Here is a 21,972-nt window from a genome sequence, read left to right as displayed (position 1 = left end):
GCTGGAGCTGATATGCAGATGGCGCAGAGACGGGGCTGTGTGACTGGCACTCTGGGAGCTGGAGCGGTGGCGGGTGGTGGCGTATATAGAGGTAGGGGGAGGCGGATGGAGAGGGTGGGGTGGGGGGGCTTCTTCCACGTTCCAGCACATACACAGCAGCTCACCAGCCGGGAGAGGAATGTATCGTCTGGCCACATAACAACACACACACACACACACATTCAGTGTTCAGAGCAGTAACACAGAGGGTTTGGCTATAACAGAAGAGAATAAATAACAAGTTTACTAACCAAGTGACTGAGTAGCTGGCTGGCTGGTTGCCTGACTGATAAGCTGACTGACCAAAGGAAAAGCTAACACACTATTTAGATTACCTAGACAGAGGTTAACTTTCACCCTCACTAACTGAGTGACAAGCAGGTTGTAAGTATGCAGACTGGATAACTGACAAAACGACATCATGTTTTGGTGCTGGAATGATTTGATTAACTGAGTAGTCGACCAACAGATAATGAATCAACAGTTCTGATGACAGATTAATCATGTTAGTTATCATTGTAGATTTCCTGTTTTGGGATTTTGGACTGTTAGTCAAGAGAAAACAAGCAATTTGAAGAAGTCACATTAGGCTTTGGCAAATTGTAAACAGCATTCATCATTACTGTCTGACATTTTATTGACAGATTAATCACCCATAAAAATATTTTTCAGTTGCAGTTGTCTATCATGTTTAAACAGCATTAAAGTATGAAGGTATCAAACACAACTAGTATCTTTATCGTATGTACCATACAGTGAAGGTAAGTAGGTGACAAGTATTGAGTATTGATATTCAATGAAATGTAAATATTTACTGCACAGTGTAGCAGTATAGGGTTGCACCATCAAACAGCAGCAGACTGCAGTCAAATTAATGGGTGGGTTTGAGCTGAAATGATTAGCCGGCTGCTTGAGCTGATCTCCTTATAGAAGAAGGTCAAGACATCTCCAGACACAACAGGGTGTTGAGGGGTTTCATGTGTTTGTGTATGTGAGCACTAGCGGCTGATACTCAAGTAAAAGCAAGGAGGGGGAGGAGGAGGAGGAGGGAGAGATTAGCTAAACATCAGGCAGGTAACTGGTGGGTAAAGGAAATGAGGGGAAAGGGGGAGGTGACTGCGTGAAGCAGAAAGGGCACTGGGGGTTAAGAAAGTGGGGAATTGTACGATAATGCGCTTGAAGAAGACATCTGTCTGAAAGTCTGTCCATGAGCGCTATAAGCACACAAACTTACTCGTGCTGAGAGAAAGAATTTAATATAGACGTATAAAAAATACTTATATACCTGAAAAATACTTTTTTGCACAATCTGTAATCCAAGGTCTATTTCATTGTACAAGTGTGTGTTAACAAGGATAGGGCTGTGTGCGTGACCCCGACCCCAGCAGTTCTAACTCCAGTCTGCTCAGACATCTTAAGGCGAATCCAAGCTCTTCAAAGCCAATCCACTTACAGTGCATTAGTCTCATTACCACATCGGGGCTGGACTGGTGTTAGTGTGTGTGTGTGTGTGTGTGTGTGTGTGTGTGTGTGTGTGTGTGCATGAGTGCTTTAAATATAGTCACCATCAATGACAACATATAAGTGGTGCTACCTGTAGAGGTTCACTTATGTAATGATCATACAAGACCAGAATGACAGGGAAAGGTTTGAAGGATGAAAAAATTAAATTCAGTTTGAAGCTGGGGATGCAGCTGGGTTTAAAGGTTTAGTGCTGGAGTAATTGTACAAGCCTTTGGCTCAGTCCATGGAATGGGACCACATGGAGGGTACAGCAGACTAGAGAGGAAGAAGATGATAGAATGGTAGATAAGGGAAAAGAAGAGAGCTGGGCAAGAGACAACGGGAGATTGCATGAGAGAGAGAGAGTATGAGGTTAAGACTATGGTGGTAACAGAGAGCTGGGACAGGGCAGGGCAACCACAGAGCGGCCAGATTGAGTGGAAACCCATGGGAGTACGGCCATCCCTTGGGGGCCACTAGGAGATTTCACCCAGCCAGCTGCACACAGCCAGAACCTCCTGGTAGGCTGTGCTGGATGCACATACACACACGCAAGCTGCCCTGGTGCCCCTCTGCTCCCCCAGCTGGTACAGAAGGAGGCACATGCACATACAAAAACACATATACACACACACACACACACACACACACACACACACACACACACACACACACACACACACACACACACACACAAAAACTTTAAATGTTCCCTTCCCTCTTGTCTCCCTCCTGTTACATTTTGTTCCTCCTCTCACTGCCTCTCCTGTCCTGCAGTACCTTTACAGTCCAGTAGATGGTGGTGGCTCCCTGGAGCATGGTGGCCACCGCTGTGACGCTAACACCAAGCTGGAGAGTGACTGACAGACACACAGCAGCCAAGACGCCTCTCATGCTAATCTCCCTCACAGCACTGGTATGTGTGTGTATGTGTCTGTGTGTATACAGTATACAGTATATACAATGTGTGTATGTGTCAGTTGGTGTAAGTGTGTTTATTTCTGTATGCAGGCATGCAGTCATCTTAAATCTGTGTATATGTTTGTGTGTGTGTGAGTGTGTGTGTGTGTGCATTAATACGTGAGTGCTTGTTCCTGTGTGTTATTGGGGAGAGGGCAGTGTCCGTTGCTTCCTAAAGCACCCTAGGATTAGTGTGGTGTTAGCATATTAGCATCTTAGCTGGAGGGCTGCTGCTCAACACCACCTGTGCCAGACAGGAGGCTGTGGCTACCCGGCTACCCAGCTACCCCCCCCATTCCTTCTCTACCCCCCACCAACACACACTCACATATGTAAGCACACACACACATACACACAGTGGGCGGGTGAAGGTCACTTAGCTACAACGACTCCAAGCTTACTGTCTTACTGTCTTAATTCATTACTGTAACTACTTTAACTGTCTCTTTACAGACTATGTTATTATTAAGATAATTACTTTGTCTTCATTTTTATTTTCTGTCACACTGAAATATAATTAACTACATCTTATATTCAACATATTAAATTCAGCATTGCAAGCTGGCGTTTTCTGTGACATTACCAAGTAAAAGGAGTGACGGCCAATTACAAGAAGAACACTTTTACTGCATAATAGTCATTACAATGATCTATCACAAATACTGGCATGCAGCTACTTTTAAGGAATACAATTACAAAGTTGGCCAAAGATTAGCTCTATGCTTAGATAACTGAGGAGTATACCACTTCAGAATTTCTATATAATTTTATACTCCAGGAAGTCAGGTCAAAATGTACAGGTGAAAGCTGCTCAACTGAAATTAACATTATATTGCAGACACCCAGCATGTGTTGTTTAATACTGATATATGTGAGCTTTGTCCTAAAATAATCAGAGTTATTTGGAAAGGGAAATGCAAGATAACAAAATATCTCTAGAGATGCACTGCCACCTTTTACAACTATCAAATTCATGCTCTTTTAAGCCATGTCTTTTCTTTGTATTTCAAAAAAGAATAAACACAAAATACCCAATAAAAGTACCCAAGGAGGCTGTTGAAATTTATACAGTGTACAACTAAAGACAAGTTGTCCTCCTTAATGATGTAATTCAATGGATTTTGTGATGGCCCTTCTGCCCTTCTTGCTGGTTTCCTGCTCTGTGCTCTTCTGTTTGCAGAGGCTGGTCTTGTGAAGCAGGGCCATTAGTGGCAGGAGTCACACCTGGGCCCAGTATGACCTCCTGTACAGTACATAAGGCTGGGTCAGCAACCAGTCCAGTAAGAACTCTTTTCCTTACACATTACAGAGTGGTGGCTTCTGTTTTTGGTTTTACAAAGAAAACAGCCCATTTCTACTCTTCCCCCACATTACTGATTCTACAGACATTGGTTAGCTCATCACAGTCTATGAACAGGGCCGTGACAGTTAAGTCAGAGGATATAAAATGAAACATATGAAAAAGAAATATAACAACTGAAGCCAAATCCCTGTCTTTTATGCTAACAGAACATAAAAGGAATGAGACTGGCTATCAGATTCAGCCCCTTACAAACACATGTATACATAAAAATCATATGCTACAGTTAAACACATACTGTAGCCATACAATAGGTGGCTTACATGACGTAACATAACATTATTATCCAGACAGGGCAAACTCACATTAAACACAGCTCAGTTAGATGGTCTATTTCCTCTACATCCACACACATCCATCCACCCACACATACAAAAACACACACAAGTACCAAGGCATAACATGCCACTGAAAGCACAAAGACTCATCTGTTTGGATGTCTCCTAGCATGTCAAGAAGTAAAAATACAATCCGAGCTAACCAGTACATAAAGCCCCTGCATTAAAACACCCAATAACATTAGGGATGCCATGCTGCTTGTGTTCAGAATGCAGTGGATCCAATGCGATTAGGAAACGCACACACAGCCAATGAGCAGGCTAATCAAATTGCACTGATTGCTGGTATATTGCCTCTCTCTGTTCTCTCCTTTGGATGGCATTGTGTGTTGGCATCATTGATTTCTTCATTTATTTTACAGCAAATCATTGATGTTCACATTAAATAGAGTTTATTTCCAAAACACTCTACATCCTTCTCTAAATATAACTATTAGCTGAAATTACATTAAAATCCAAAAAACACCATCTCTGAAATAGAGTAGAACCTGTTAAAGTGTCAGCACCTTCAACCAAGGACATCTATTTTCTTTTGCATTCCTTTTAAGTAAACCAGTTTGCGTCATTTTGTTTGACGGTTTTAGGTTCCCCAGTAAATCTGACATTCATATTTAAATTCTTACTCTGTTCCTTTGCACGTTATTGGATGTAAAACCATCCAATTGGAGGAACAGACTGGGCAGCTGGACCAATCAGTCAATGAGATTAGCTGTCGATCAGAACAAGAAGAGGAGGGTCAGGAGACAGACACAGCTGTCTAAGTGTTGCCTACAACAGACAGGCAAAAAGGAGTGTGTGTGTGTGTGTGCATGCGTGTGTGTGTGTGGGTGTGTGTGTGTGTGAGGTAGAGGGGGGTGGGGGTGGGGGCTTAACCAGCCCAACCCTGTCCAGTTGAGCAGTGGTGAACAGGTGCAAAGCTTTGTGCATGCATGTGTGTGTGTCTATGTGTGTAAGTCACTATTATTCCAGAGTGGTTGGCTCTGTATTATTAATTCAGAAATGCCGGGCTGGGGCTGTGGGCGGCAGCTGGCGTTACGTGGTGTGTGTGTGCGTGTGTGTGTGTGTGTGTGTGTGTGTGTGTGTGTGTGTGTGTGTGTGTACAACATAAGACCCCCCTGGTCTTTTGTGAAGCCCCCCCTCCTCATCCTTTCCTAGAGCAGCAGAGAAGCATTGTGCTGTATGTTTCCCTGTCTGCCTGTAAACTTATACACACTGCACGCTCACACACAATGTACTCTGTCAACACAAATACACACACACACACATAAACACACAAAAACACACACACACACACACACACACACACACACACCAGCCCAGCCCATTCATGTTCTGCACTGAAGGGCCGGCAATAAGTGCTCTCCACCTCACTAACTGCTGCTCTCTGCTCTCCCCTCTGTCCTGCCTGGCTACCTGTCTGTCTCTCTCTGTCTTTCCACCTGCCGAAGTGTATGCCCATCTGTCCATCGGGTGCATTCACACTGGGCATATTTGGAGTGGTTGACTCAAACTCTATCTTTAACTGTAGTTTGTATGGACAGGTGAGAGTGATGCCAACTACTGTTTACAAGTGATTCTAGGTATAAGGTTTGTTGGGGTAGGAAACAGAGCTACAGCACATGGCCATTATGGATGAATCGCATTTTTATGGATATAAGGAGACATGTGATAGGCTGTAGTTAATCATGCTTGTAATGCACAACATTACAAAATGAAGCAAGGGCAAAACAGCCTCATCTGATTCCCTCACAATCAGTCATGCTCTGTCGGGCATAAACTAACATGCCTAAGTTACAGTGACTGGAATCATATTTGTTTTGGCTCACCTGCTGCTAAAATGCCTGATGTCTCATGAAGGCAGTTTACCTAAATGATGTTCAATAAAAGGACTACTTGTAAGCCCATGTGACTTCTGTCTACAAGATGCGGAGTTTGGACCAACAAAATAAAAGTGCAATTAGTGACTGCTTGTCTGTCTGTCACACTCTGAGGTGTCAGACAGCTATATACTGAATGTCTGTCCATCTCAAACAAACACTTCCCTCTCCTTCCCTGAGAGCTGTTGTCTGTCATGCTGTAACGTCTGTCTGTCTAAGAGGCTGTTTTTGACAACATGTCCACCTCAGCTGGCTGGCATCAGGCTCTGAGACAATTCAAAAGGAACAAAGATGACTATATGTGTTATCTATGTTGTAATCAGCATAAGACAAAAAGAAAACTTATATAAAAAATCTTATGAAAATTATTATTATACTTTTTATTTAACCTTAAGGATTTATTTGTATGTCTTTAAATCTGCTTGTTGCATCCATTAGAAAAATAAGTCACAACCGAAGCACATAACAAATTCAACTCTCAAAATTTGTGTAACAGAATAGCCAGAGTAAATTCAGTACTTCATCAAGCCCATTCTGATGTTTAACACCAAGAATAGTAATAAAGGATGTACTCAAACCAAGCTTTCGACTAAACTAAATACTTTGGATTTCTTCATAATAATTAATTATAAATGCTACCTTATAAAGATGCAAAAAAACATCCCAGCTTCTGCATTATAGTTAAAATATATTGAAGAATATATCTGAAAGCCTCAATGATACTGGCAGTCTTGGAACTTGCCTGCCTGGCCTTGCAAGATACTAAATGAGCAGGCCATATCCCAGGTCTATTCAAACTCAACATATTGTGTAGAAACACTCAAACCACGGAGCAATATCTGAGTATGGCAGATGTTCGTCCTCCTTTCTTCTCTGTTCTCCCCCTCCACCTCCTCTCATACAGCAGTCCACCGTTGAAACTCATGTTCCAGCCGCTAAGCTGTGAGACATCTGCACCTCACTCACTGTTTTTTTCTTTCTTTTCCGTCTCATCTTTCCTCTGTATACACACACATACACACATGCAAGGATAGAACTCTATTCTTGATGACAGATGGCAAGTCAACAATTGTACAGCGCCAGCCTCTAAAAACACAGACACACATACCTTATTCACACACAAACACAGAAACAAACACCACCTCCTTGTCCTCCTGTCCCTTTGTGCCCAATCCCCTGTTAGATGTCTTGATTTGTTTCTTACAGCTGAGTGTATGCAATAGTGTGTGTGTGTCCCTCTTTACCTTGGTATATTAAGCACTAGTTTAATGAAAGCTTGGTGAAGAGTGGGCCCCAGCCAGTGGACCATATGGGGGACATTTAGCCCCCTCAGAACATTGAGCCAAGCCTTGCTGACATGATTACCACTGCCGTCCGTTGCTCTACACTAGTGTCAGATTGGGAATGGGGAATTTTATCATGGACAGCTAATTAATGACTGGAGATTGGCAACCAGAGACAGAGAAAGCTGAGGGAGAATGAAAAATTCTGTCACTGTTTGGTCTCTACTTTCTCTCTGTTTTTATCAGGCTAACTGACTGAGACTCTGTGAAACACACACACAAAGATGTACATGCAATCAAACATGTAGACAAACAGAAGCAGTAACGTGGTTACATGGAGTCACATTTTCTGTTTAGTTGAAAACAGACATATATTTGTACTTCCTCTCCTAGAATACCCTAATGTTGAGATCACATTTTATACACTGTTCCTTACGTGTACTGTACACACTGTTCTCACAGTGCATCTTTGTGAATGCATGTATTTATTCATGGCTCACATTTTCAGTGTGTCTCTGTGGCACAGCAGGCCTCCGCTGGTGGCTTAGTTAATCCTGTCAGAAACAGATTACAGGTGGGAAGATATAAATAGACTGACTGTCCCTTTAACCTGGCCACTGTGACATCAGCATGCAGCTCAACTATTAAGTCAGGCATAACAGGAGCAAACTCAAACCAAACCCATTAAAGGCAGCCCATGTGTTTACCCATGACCAAAATGACCAGACGTTTTACCAGGTTGTCATAGAAAAAAAACTTTCACTGTATCTTTACATCACATCTGGTTAGCAGAACAGTTTCATCTGTAGCATACTCACAAACAGAAACTACTACAAAAGCTACACCTACCAGCTTTAATGATAGGATAGCAGTATCATGGCTGCAGTGGCACTATACATTAACCGACATATGAACCTGTTAACATTCATTCTACTTCACTCATCAAATCTCCAGGGCCTTAAATTACTGCCAACATGTGACACTGCTGCCTTAGACATGTATAGCCATATTATTTTGGTCAGGGTATGATGTATGAAATAATACTGTTAATTTAAATATATTTCCCATTTAAAATAGTTTTTTCAATTTAAAAAATGCATCAATGTGATGTATCAACTGGATTAAGATAGAAATATGTCTTGATGGTGATGTAGAAATTCAGCAATTCTGTTCAGATTTGTTTACATTTACTCATTTGGCAGACACTTCTATCCAAAGCTACTTACAAGTGAAGAAACTTGGGGTTCAGTGTCTTGCCCAAAGACACTTCGACACACAGACAGGAGGAGCTGGGGATCAACCCATCAACCCTACAATCAACAGGCAGCCCGCTCTACCACCTGAGCCATTACAGCCCACAGTATTGAGTTCACAGTATAGCAGATTTTGGATTGTTACGAATCAGTGTCAAACAATGTAAAATTGTTTCAAATCATAGAGGAAATTGTCATTAGCTTTTGACCAAGAGGTCTCTCTCAGATGAGCACAAAAGTGTTGGTACAGTATGTTACACACACAGCAAAACTGACCAACTGTGGTCATGGATTTCCAAATCTCTGCTCACCTATGCTCAACAGTTAGGCAAGGTAAAGACTGGGTCAACTGTAGACTTGATTAAGTGGCTCTGCTTTACATTAGTGATCATTGAGTCTTATCGGTCTTATCATCAGACTGGGTAATCAATTCAGAAACACTAAATAAAATCACAAGTGCTTGCAGTAGCCTCAAACAGCTGCTGTCTTCATGTTCTCAACATAAGGTTCTGTAACAGAGGTTGCTCTCTGGAACTGATGCTCTGTTTTACAAATGAAGCAACACAAAGCTTGAGAGTGATGAGGAGAAAATGCATCAAGGATGTAACTGATGTTTCAGAGCAACAGTGGTTGTCCAGTTGCCCTTGGCAACCAGATGCAGACCACAGTCTACCATTATGGGTGTCATAATTGCGAGAGACAAAAAAAAACACTGTATCCAACTCACTCTTGCTGTATAATTATCTGCTCAGGTAAATGGGAGTTCAACAAGTTACGTGCATAATTAAAAATTACACAATAAATCTTTTCCAAAACCTTAGCAACTTGTATTTAGGGAAGTTACATTTTCAGCACTGATATACTGTACATAGTAACTCCTATAAATGACCACTATCACTTCAATCATAAACTATTACTGGAATGGCAAACACTCTGTCAACTTTTATAAGCAACAGGCTGGCAACTGATGCCCAGTTGTCAGTCTGGAAGGCATTTCTAAAATATACTATCACTGTGCTGTTTTATTATTTAAGGAGCCAAAAAACTTTATATTTGATTATCTATAGTATCCTGTTGTGAAGAAACATTCATTATCTTTAACAAAAACAATTTTAGTATCATGTCTATAGGAAATTATATGGATCAATATTAAACAGACTTGGATGGCCAAAGAAAAATTGAGTGGAAGACCAAATAGTAACACTCCGGGGTCCTTCTCCTGCACTCCAAAACTTACACTAGCTGTTAACCAAGCAATAATCTGTCGGCCTAAATCAGCCATACCAACCCCCACTCTAACCTGCTTCCTCTAATCAGCCCAAAGCCTTCTCCAACCAGCCAACACTACCTCAAGATGTTAGACTACACACTACCCCTTTGGTCTAATCTCTGTGTTAGCACATTTAAACATAGAATCTCTTTTCAGCTTTAACACAAATTGGCTTGTGAAGTAAGGACAGAGCTGCTGCAGCCATTGGGTCACCATGGAACCCGATAGAAACATCTGATAGCTGCCTGTGCAATAGTGGTAGATAGAAACCAGTTGATGAGAAAACTGAGGTGGCCAAGAAACCCAGGTCTCCAAGGAATTAATATCTTGCTATCTACCCTTTAAACAACCTCCTTCTAATAACATTTGACTAAGCTGTCATATTCAGAAATGTGCAACACTATATATGCACCAAGTGGGCTTCACTGGGGCAAAGAGGTTATAAACAAATGTTATAAACAAAATCCACAGTGAATCATCTGTTTGTTGTTGTATTTGAGTTACAAGAGTCAAAAGGTCTAATAGGTTTAGTTTAAATGGTGATTTATAATATATTAGTATGTTACCAAAAATGGGATGAAGCATTAATTTGTTACAACCTGCATAACATCATCCTCTGCATTTCGATTAATTATAAGCATCAGATAATATAAAAATATATTTGGTCCTTATTACCAGTAAACAGCTGTAATGTATAGCATGTTTCAATGAAGTAAAATACATAAAACTGAAATTTTGGATTTTGACATTGGGGTGATAATAGATACATTTCAATAATAATGGCAATAAATAATAATCTAGTAAAGTGTACATGTGTGAATGCATGTGCATGCATCCATCCAGACTGTGATCAAATGTTTGAGGTCAGCATTTCGATGATCCTGAGCTACAAACTAATCCCATTACTCAACCTCTTCTCCCTTCACCTTTTCTCTCTTCCTCTATCCAAGTTTTCCCTCTGCAGTGATCAGCACTCCATTCATTGATCCACTCATTCATTTATCCAAGACTGCCTCACTCTACATTAGTTCATTCACTCACCCATCCATTAATCCATCTCTCAGTTTGCATAGCCTTTACAAGGATGCTTCCTACCACTTACCACTGATCTTATTGACTGACTGAGTTTGCAGAGTTGTACAGCTTCAGGCTATTTAGCTCAGACTGCACATTGTAACATGCGTTTCTGAGCTTATCAGTAGGTACATATAAGTTTAAGGGAAAGGAACAAAAATATCATTCTGATTGAATACTAAGGTGACACACTCTCTGCTGCCTGTCTGTGTATGTTACCCATCTGTCTTTCATTTGTTGTCTGTGACCCGCTAGTTGCAGGTCTCTTCTGTATTGCCAAGTTGTCTGCCTCTGTTCTATGCTGGCTCTATCTGTCACAAACTATCGGTCTCTCTGCCTGTCTTTCCTGTGCTGTTTGTCTGTAGGCTCTGCAGACTTGTCTGTCTGTTTGCGCTGTGCCGTTGGTCTGTCTGACTGTCTGGCTGACTGCCATTCTCTGCAGTGTAGAGTGAGTCATTCTTAGGACAATGGAGACAGTTTGTAAAGCCACACTGGAGCGTACACTTCCTCCGGATGTGCAAGAGGATGCCATTCATAACAAAGCCTGCACTGTCTGCTACTGCCCTGTATATGCATGTGCGTTTGAGAAACAGAGGGGATAAAAAGAGGAGTGCAGGGAGAAGGAGGGAGATACATAGATAGACAGAGAGAGAAAGAGTGTGAATGACAGTAAATGGAGTAAGTTGTGCTGACAGGCTCTACAGCAGAGCAGGACAGAGGAGGAGGAAAGGACGGGAGGAGAGGAGAGGAGAGGAGAGGAGAGGAGAGGAGAGGAGAGGAGAGTAGAAGGGCGACACAGCAGACAGTGGCGGCGGCAGCAGCAGCAGCAGCGGCTGGTGATTGATATCAGAGATCTGGCACTGCCACCTGATCCAGCCAGCCAGCCAGCCTCCAGCAACACTGAACTCACTGAACTCACTGAGCCAAGATGGCTGCCTCACTGCACTGCACCCAATGAACCCCACAGCAGTCTAACGTATACAGTATAGCACAGACAGCTCCCAAAGGGATTAAGTTGTGGTGATGGAGAATACAGAGGAAAAAGTATAAAAGAAGACAGGTGTGTTGCTTCTTATTTCAGCTCCATGTCTATCATACGTTCATGCCGAGATACATCAAGTGACAGGTTGGGACATTTACACAGATTTACAGAAAAGGCAGACATTGAATATGTAATGGAACCACTTCATGACTGTCTCCGCAGTGAAAGAGCCCCCCCATCATAATTCTACATATGGATGCAATTTGAAAACAAAGACTGTAAAGTTACAGGGAGCAAGGGCAGAACAGATCTAAAGATACAGAGCCAGAGCACGACATGCAGAGCCAACATTTCAGTCGATGTGTGGGATGCAGCCATGTAATTTAATACTGCATCATGTCCAATACAAAATCATGTCAGTATGAATGTGCCCATAACCCCCATGAGCCCCCAGAATTTTTACCCAAACTGCTTTCAAAGAAATCAATGAAGAAGAAAAAGAAGAAGAAAAAAGACAAATACTCTGGGGTACTGAGATGCTGATTCTAACACTATGAGATGACTGTGTTAGATGGAATATGGTAGGTTATTTGTAGTGGAATTTCTAGTATGTTACAGAGTTTAATTATGTTTGATTATAGTCCTGTGCAAAGGGAGCTTTAGAACTCAAACATATTTTAAACCTTTATTTGAGCTGTCACAGAAGCATTTGGGTAAACTGCACTTGACATTTGGTGAAACTGAACTAACCTTAACCTCAAAAACAATGTGTACAATGAGACTTATAGTTGTAATTTCTCTGCGGTTCAAGAATCGCTTATCTAACTCAATAAATAAAATTGCAGAATATAACAAGAATCCATTATAAAAACTTTGCGACTTCACCATATATGCTTGACAATATTTTCATTTATTTTCTGTCTGAAAATCTTACACTCTAAAGAACATACAGCTATACACATCTATTTAAGAAGTTAACTGAAGTCATGAATTAATTTGAAACGCAATTGTAAAATAAAGAGTATGTGCAACATCTTCTTGACTTTATCTTATGTCTGATGCTTAAACCCTCCTGGGAGACAAAGAATCATTATCTCCAAAAATGAGTTAGTAACAAGTCTCTCTCCACTTTGACAAAGCCGTATCTCATCTGATTAGTAGCTTTGCTTAGAAACACTTCTGGGGACAGAAAGTGTCAAAGAAAAGATGATGGTGTTCTCCCTGTCTCTCTTCTTCAGTGTTTCTCCTCCTCTCCTCCCTCCTGGCCATCTGTTGTGCTGACTGCTGTGTGGGCTGATGCTGGTGGAGGAAACTGTATCCTCGACTACACTGGCTGACTGTGACCTCTGTATTCTCACACGGGCTGACAGAAGGTAAACTCCTAGCCTAGGTGGAAATGAAGTGGAGTTCACTTCAGATTCAGATTTGTAAAGGTGCAATAAAATAGCGCTCTAACTTCTTTTGACTGAAAGGATAGCAACATGTGATTTTCACCCCTAAACACAACATTCAACACAACACAATATCCTTCCAAGGCTGTACCTGTAGCTCACATCTATCCACCAAATTTTCTAGCATCTTTCATCTAAAGCATCTTTTTAAAAATTAAGAATGAAATAACATTTCCAGACTCTGACAGATTCTGTTATATCTGCTGTTCATTATTTCCAAAGATAAAGAAATGATGCAGCCGAATGCACTCCCCACTCTGATTTAATGAAAGGAGGAAGGAAATCATCACCATGGCAGTGAGCAAGTGAGCACTGAAAGGCTCGGTCATCTGAGGACATACTGCTGTATTTTGCAGAGGTGATGTTCCTGAGGTTTGTCTCCATGTGATGATTGCAAACTTTGACTTCATATACAATGAGTAGAGATGTTTGCTTTTTATGCTTTTGTTATATACATGCATTTTACAGCTTTATTTAACCACTCTTGTATGCTTGTTTTTATTTGTATCATCTGTTGTGGTTTTGTTTTTTATCTGTTATCTGCCCTCTCAACTTTTACAACATCTGTGTGAAGCACTTTGTAATTGAAGTTGTACTGAATGAATGAGGGATGGAAGAAAGGAAGGAAGGAATTAAAAGCAAAAATCCTGAAGTTTTTATTTTGTTATAGTACATTTTACTCCCCCCCTTCTTGTCATTTTGTGTAAATGTTTCCTATTGACAGTCTGACATACTCCCGAAGCCCGGTGCTACTTATTGAGGACAATGCACATACACACTACTGCCAGTGATCACCATCCACTGAAATATGTAAGTTGATCAGCCTACTGTGTGTGAGTATGTGTGTGGCAATGTGCTGTACACATCTGTCATGTTTGACCAATTACTCTAATGGTTTTTGGCTTGTCAAACTAAAGCTACAAGTTCACAGATACACACAGTCCCTTCATAAAACATGCAGAGAGCTGAGCATACCCATGAGGGTGCATGAGCAAGAAGTTATCACCAATACTTTGTGCTACGGATGGGAAACACTTTCTTTCAATCAATCAATCATTTCACTTTATTACTATACCCATTACTCTGACCACAAAAGACAAGAGAGTAAAAAAAGTTAAAAGAGTATGAAAAAGACTTTAAGAAACATTCAGAAACAACTATCTCATTAAATCCTCATCATCACTATCAGTTACTCATTAGTCAAATAATGGTCAAATAAAGTCCTAGACCAAGTTGCCACAAATGCATCGGTAAAACTAATCTACACATAGACTTACACATAGGCCTTATCATTTCCTGACATGTGGATGCATTTATGCTGAAGACCATGTGATTAAAAGTAAAAAAGCTCTGCAGAACCAAAAGCATCATCAAAGCATTTTAAGTCTCTGCATACTGCTCCTTTGTACCTAAATCATGTGTAAGCTGTATATTATTGTAGAGGGGTAAACAGTAAGTCCTGAACCGCGAGCCTATCACACACACCAATAGAGAATGAAATTTACAGCAATATCGATATAAATCTCTGTCATGCATTAAGTGGTCTATAAGATCATGACCAAGATATTATGGCTTACTTGAAGAAAAACCTCTGCACTTAATTATCATTAAACAACTTTTTTTTGGCAACAAAATTGCACCATATTGGAAGCATTTACTCAACAGCTGTTGTAGACAAGAACTTCATCTAACATAAAATTATTAATTATGAGTTTACCAAAAACACAACCTGTTTTAACAAGCATCTGCATAGCTGGATACACAAACAACAATGGGGATAATATATTACTCAGATTTACCCATTAATAACATGAGAAAAAGAGTAAGATACATCCTTGCTCATCTAATCTGCAAGGTTTAATAGTCACACAATAGACAAGAATTCAGCAATTACTCAGGTAGTCCTCTAATACTCAATACAAAATTTTTCATGTTTGATTTAATTAGAGGTCTTAGAGGCATCTACAAAGCATGTGAGCACCTCTCTTCCATACAGAGACCTCTGCTACCTTCCCATCTATTTCACCGGTCTTTCTTTCCAATCTTCTACTCACTCAGTCTTTTAGTTTCTCTTTTTGTGTCACCGTCTTTCTGTCGCTCAGTTCAAAACAAAACAAAGTGCATTATTTGATACAAGAGTTAGAAAGTACCAGGCCTTGCAGACAGTCAAAACACAACTATATGTCTCATAAGTAAAAAAGGTTGTGTGTGTGTGTGTGTGTGTGTGTGTGTGTGTGTGTGTGTGTGTGTGTGGTCGCGTGTGTATGGAGGTTTCACTACCTTTCTCGGCCTCTCTCCCGCTTTCTTTTCAGTAAAAAGCTGTCTAACGACTGAGACTGCAGTCACGACCTGGACAGTGAGTCAGCACCCCGACCCTGCTTCTCTCCACACACACAAATACAGACAAAGATTTAGCATATGATGCAGACAAACATTCATATTCCTGACACAAACAACACCCCCCCCACACACACACACAACCTCTATCTCTCTCACTCACTGATGAACAGTGGTAGCGCTGCGTCGTGACTGGGGGCGATGTGTTCCTCTTAATATGCACAGACCACTGTCTGAGGATCACACTGGCATGCTGGCACACATAGACAAAGATCCTCCCCTCAATTACAGCAATAGAGAGTGTGCCCTGTATTTGTGTATGTGTGTGCACATGTGACACAGTGTGAGAGAGCATCCTCTCTATCTAGTAAGGAGCACTCTGTTATCCAACATGTTCTCCTGCTGTGCCATGGTGTTAGCCTACATTACCCAGAACCCTGCAGTCTGTTATGTATCCATGTCACTTCCTGTTCAACAGTTTGTGTTACACATTCCTAGACACCATCACATAGTCAGGGGGATGATGCTCATTGGCCTAAAAGTTTGGAAATCCCCCTTGTTGCACCCCTGAGGCTCTCTCTCTAAAACACACACATTCACGTACACATGTACTTGTGCCTGAAGGAATCAGCACCAACAGACACATGACCCCATGAAATCATGGTTTGTTTATAAAAAAATAAAAAAATAAATAAATAAATGACAAAGTCCCAAAGTGCCTTACAGTTGCTGCTGCAGTCATCACAGAGCCACTGTTTATCACTTTTTGACAGCTTCTGGTTCAGTTTGGCCCTGCTACAAATGACTTTTCACCTGTTGCAGCAACCGCTCACTGAACATGAGCTGTGATTGTCTGAGGACAGGGAAGTGCTATCTTTGCTAGATGCTCTTCAACTATTACATTTTTTTTCCCAATTTCTCATTCATTTGGTTGTAAACAGGATGTGTTGTCAGTGTCCCCCTTGACTCCACCCCAACCAACCCCAAGTCATATGACTCTCAGTGACACAATTCAGGATTTTCTACGAACTTAAGACACAACTATGTTAAATAATACCTCAGAGAGACAGAACTAACTTGATTTCACAGACTAGTAAACACACTGGCCTGACAAAACACTATGCACCAGCAGTGTAACTACAGGCCTGGTACATGTTATCAAGTGCACACACACTGCATACAAATACATGCACAAACCCATGCACACACTCTTTTTCAGCCACAACCTGACTGAAGTATATAGAGGCTTAGCAAACAAACTGCCAGACAAGCTTATAATAAAGAGACACATCCCTATGGGGGCAAATGCACACACGTATACACTCACACACTAGATAATCAGACATCCATGTGATCACTCACACACACACACACACACACACACACACACACACACACACACACACACACTGTCAGTCGCAAGCTCACATCCTCCCACCGGCACATGTGGACAGCCACGGCCAGGCCCTCAGTCTAGACAAGAGGCAGAGAAGAAGAGGATAGAAAATAGAGGCAGAGAGGAGGGGAGTAGAAAAAGAGAGGTACTGGATGTACTTACCCCGTTTCTGGAGCCATCCCTCTCTAACGATGGTGACATCGCTCATGGTTCCTTCACGCCGAGTCTGATGCCGCTACACGCCTGCTCCACAGAGAGAGAGAGAGGGAGGAGGGGAGGAGAGGAGAGGAGAGAAAGAGAGGGAGAGGAGGAGAGGAGGGGGGGGTAGGCTCTCCCAGCCTCCGCGTCACTCTCCCTCCCTTCCTTTCCCGTTCACCCTCTCGTTCGCGCAGTCTCTCTCTCAGACACACACACAAACACGCACTGTGTCTGTGTACGTGTGTGTGTCGTTTTGCTTCCTGTTGTGGCTTATCTCCCTGTCTCCCTCCCTTCTTCTTCTTCTCCCCCTCCTCCTCCACCTCCTCCTCCTCCTCTCTCGTTCCCTCTCCAGACCTTCCTCCTCACCAGCAGTGACTCAGCCTGGAAGGAAGTGAAAGGAGAAAAAAGAAAAAAGAAAAAAGAAGGCATGGATTTATTTTTCTCTTCTCTGCTGCTCCCTTTCTTTCCCTCCAAAGCCCTTTCATGCAATCTGACAAGACAAACAACTAGTTATTGTGAGGACAAATGCGCCCTCAGCTCTTCCCCCACCCAATCATGCACCCAGTTCCTCTTTCTGTCGCTAACACTCACTGATAAACAGGATGAATTATTGCAGAGCTCTTGATGAAGCAAAAACTGACCTTGATTGCCAAAGAAACATCTCTGAGCTCTGTGTCTCATTCATTCATAGACCTTTTTTTGTTCTGGTGAGCAGGTTGTGCTGTGTGCAAAGCCTATCTACTTCTCTGTGCTCGCTGTATTTCTGCATGTCAAATTATTTTGTCAACATGTGTGTGTGTGTGTGTGTAGGCTGACGTCTGTATGTGGGAGGCTGGAGAGCATCTCAGGACTGTGGAGTAGGGCTTGGCTATAAATAGCAACAACGGCAGTTAAGGATGCTCTCACACTCTTTCTCTCTGCCCAAATCTCTGCACCTCTCTGTCGTCTCCCTTCCACTCTCCCTCCCCTCTCTCTCTGCATAGCTGCCGTGTTCACCTCAAATGCACCCTACTACACTGTATTACACAACGCGCAACAACGCTACGCTTCTCAGCTTGAATGGAGATCAGCACTACGGCAGCTAGGCTAGCAGTTGTTGCTATCTAGCTGGAAATCAGTATTCAGATCAGCTAGTGTCTGCACTGCCGCCAACACTTGGAGGGACTGCAGCGTCATAACGAAGGCTGCAGACGTACTCACACACACATAAACACACACCCTAGTAGGTGATAGGGATTTTTTTTTTATGTTGAGGCAGCAGAGTTGTGACCACTCTAAATCCAGGTGTACAAAGCCAGACTAGTAACAATACATTCAAGTTCTTGATCAAAGGGGCTGCTACGATGCTCAGGTCAAGATTACATAAGCTCAAATTGAGGAGATGTTGATGATGTTTCATCTCACTGATAAGGACTCAATGAGCCAAACTGCCAACAAATTGCTACTGAAAAAAGATGTTCAGTGTAGATTAAGATCACAACTGTTTTACTGCTGAGGTCTTTCTAACCATATGAGTGCCTTTCTGCAGTGACTGACTGAAATTTATCATCAACAATGTTGATAATCTACTAATTGTATAAGTCATAAAAAAAAAGAAAAAGGCAAAATATTCATTGCTTCCAGTCTCTCATAATGTGAGGCTGCATTTCTTAAGTTTTATATAATTGAAAATTTGGGGGTTTTGGACTGTTGGTTGTTGGTAATTGTGTATTTCACTTACATTTTAAGACAAGAAATGATTAATCGTTATAAACCTTTCACCCCTCTTGGACTTTTGTATGTTTTATTATTTTACCACACAGGATATAATTATAAGGGTTGGGTATGAATCTTCAATTTGTTTTTGGTACCAACCAAAATATCTTTGAAATGTCTTCATAGTATCAAAAACTATCTAAAGCTGCCATCAGATGTCTGATTAGGCTCGTAATATTGATTATTCAGATAGTTCCTGATTTATATAAAATTATTACCAGTTTTTATATCATTATATTATACTACTATTACATTTTTTTAAAACTCTTTATATACATGTTTAGAGTTGTAGAAACTAAGGTATAGGGTAAATTGTATTGTTTTAGTATCATATTAGCACTGATTTAGAAAACAATTCAAATAATACCCAGCCCTAGTAATTACATCCAAGGGGATCGAATCCTTTTTATAGGCACTGTGCAATTCTGGATTAAGCTTTAACACTGCAGTGTAATTCAATGAAGCTTCAGTTAGCTTTAACCTTAATCTGGTCTAGCATGGCCCTGATCGCACTTAGTGGAGGACAGGACAGGAGAGGACAGGAAAGGTGAGAAGAGGAGAGGAATGTCCAGACAGTGGCAACCCTTTGTCACCAGGGCAGCTGTTGCCATGGAGATCTCCGCTGCCATGCTGAACCAACCATGCCAGGAGAAGCACCTGCCAGACAGCATTTATTTCATGATATTTCATTCCAGAGGCAATTACAAGGGGAAAAATTGACAAGGAAAGGGAGATAGTGAGAAAAGAAACATAATCAGAGGAAACAGAGAAATAGAGACCAATATGGAGAGAGGGGGGGTTGAGAAAAATTGATGTAAAGGGCAGGGACCAGTCAGCTACCCCTCTATTAATCAGTCTAGCTGTATGAAGCCACACTGCACGACGATAAATTTGCCCCTCAAAAGATTTGAGGGGTTTCCCATCCTGTATTCCCATTTCAGTGTTGTAAACCATAGCCTCAGTGTTAGGGGGGGAAAACGTGGGACTCTCCCTGACAATGTACTGAAAATATAAATACATGCACATATATAGTACATCTGACGATGGAAATAATGACTCTCATATGTATAGTGGGGTCCAAAGGTGGCAAACCAACAAATTTTTTGTCCCAGGTCCCCTTAGGAGGTCTATTCAGCCATGCACTTGTGCAGTCACAAATCAAGCCAGGCCTAGTTTTGTTGTCTCACTCTACTATAGCTATCAACATGACATACAAAAATTTGTGTTGAATGTAATGAGTCTGTTTAGCTGTTGGGGTGAATGTGAACATGTAAATGTTACTTGTCAAACTGAAACTCATCTACTGAGCAGACCATGAATGAGACAAACACAGTAAATTGTGGATGAAGTACAGTGGCAATACCAGATTATACAAATACTCCAATACAAGTTAAAATCCTGTATTTACAAAAAGTAGTACAAAAGTATTAGCAGCAAAATGCAGTTAAAGTAATGGTACTCATTGTAGGCAGATTATTATGTTATCAGCATTTCATAGCTGCATTTGTTTGTGATGGACCTATTTTTAAGTGATTTAAATAGGGCTGAAACAAATTATTGTTTTAAAATTATTAAAACAATTCAAAGAAAAAGCAGCAAAAATTACTTTAATGACGAAATGTTGATGAACAAAATACTTGCCAGTTAATTTTCTGTTCATCGACTTGTACTGTTGGGTAATCTATAAAAAAAAAAAAAAAAAAGAATATATATTTTAAAAGCTTTCCATATGTTTTGTATGCAAAAATATTAATTTGTAAAAGAACCAATAGCTGACGCTGTCACATAAATGTAGTGGAGTAAAAAGGTTTCTCCCTGAAATGTAATGGAGGAGAAATATACAGCAGCACGAAATCGAAATACCCAAGTATACAGTACTTAAGTAGAGTACTAGAGTAAATGCAGCTACTAAGTTACACTGCACCACTGCACTAAGTTACCAGCACTGCATCATCTACGCCACGGTGCGAAGTGGTTGTTAAACTGCAGCATGATGCATGCAGCATGGTACGGATGTTAAACATGAGAATAATTTTAAAAACGATACCCATTTTCGAGACAGTGACCCATTTAGCGCTAGCTCTAAGCATCATTCCAAGTAAGCCGTTAAACACGGGACCATGTCCACCTAACTGAAATTATCACAACATAAAAACACATTATTCAGCTAGCTTTAGCGGGGTTTATGTCATGTTTGCTGTCACAACAGTACTGCTAGCTGACAGTGTTACCTGTAGCGGCAGGTGCGATGGTATTCCCGTGCACCTGCTGTTCATAAACCGCTCGTAAACCGTAACGTAAAGCTATGCTAGACTTCAAGCTAGGCTGAACCGTCAGGTGATAGTCAACCGTCGCTGTTAACGTTACGAGCTGACGCACAACGATTTCAACGAATTTCCAAACGGATTTCCAAGAAGCTACGAAAGCTACCGTTACCGCAGCCAACGGTTGTTTTGACTTTCAGGAAAGCTCGTGACGTCACCCAGAGAAACGGCAAACCCCCCCCCCCCCCCCCCCCCCCCCCCCCTCCTCTGTTCGCTCTCTGTCTCTCTCTCTCACTCACTCACACACACACACACACACACACACATACACACACACACAGCCTACCGTCTCGCCTCGTCCTTCCGTTTTTGGTTTTAACGGTTTCAGCTCAGCGTCTGGTTCTCCTCCACTTCATCCCATTCCCACATCCCGTGTGACTGTGCCGGCTAATAAGCCAACCATCGCGAGAGTCACAGGTTAGGACTGTTTATTGTGGGAGCTAGACGGGAAGAGGCCTTAATTGGGTCCGATCCTAGTAACAGTAAAACTGTAGTGTGTCATACAGTGACAGATTTGTGTACGACAGTGATGAGATAATCACAAAGTTCCTTTACCTTGTAAACATGGACGG

At 41.5% G+C, this 21,972-nt stretch overlaps 1 protein-coding gene across 1 annotated transcript in view; it reads right to left on the bottom strand.

Moving 5' to 3' along the window:
- Positions 1–21,705, bottom strand: part of LOC111235389 (RAC-gamma serine/threonine-protein kinase) — a 49,858-nt gene extending 28,153 nt beyond the window's left edge. Inside the window, exons 1-2 of the mRNA XM_022763844.1 lie at positions 21,687–21,705; positions 17,286–17,702 (exon numbers count right to left, since the gene is read on the bottom strand). Of these exons, the coding sequence (XP_022619565.1) occupies positions 17,286–17,331 (46 nt within the window). The 5' untranslated portion in view covers positions 17,332–17,702; positions 21,687–21,705. The remainder of the gene's footprint in view (positions 1–17,285; positions 17,703–21,686) is intronic.
- Between the last annotated feature and the right edge of the window lie 267 nt (positions 21,706–21,972).

The sequence above is a fragment of the Seriola dumerili genome, unplaced genomic scaffold (genome assembly GCF_002260705.1).
Source record: "Seriola dumerili isolate Sdu_G_001 unplaced genomic scaffold, Sdu_1.0 BDQW01000478.1, whole genome shotgun sequence".
In the NCBI taxonomy this organism is placed as follows: domain Eukaryota; kingdom Metazoa; phylum Chordata; class Actinopteri; order Carangiformes; family Carangidae; genus Seriola; species Seriola dumerili.
The sequence above is the reverse complement of the archived record's forward strand: the minus strand, read 5'-3'. Positions and strand labels throughout refer to the sequence as shown.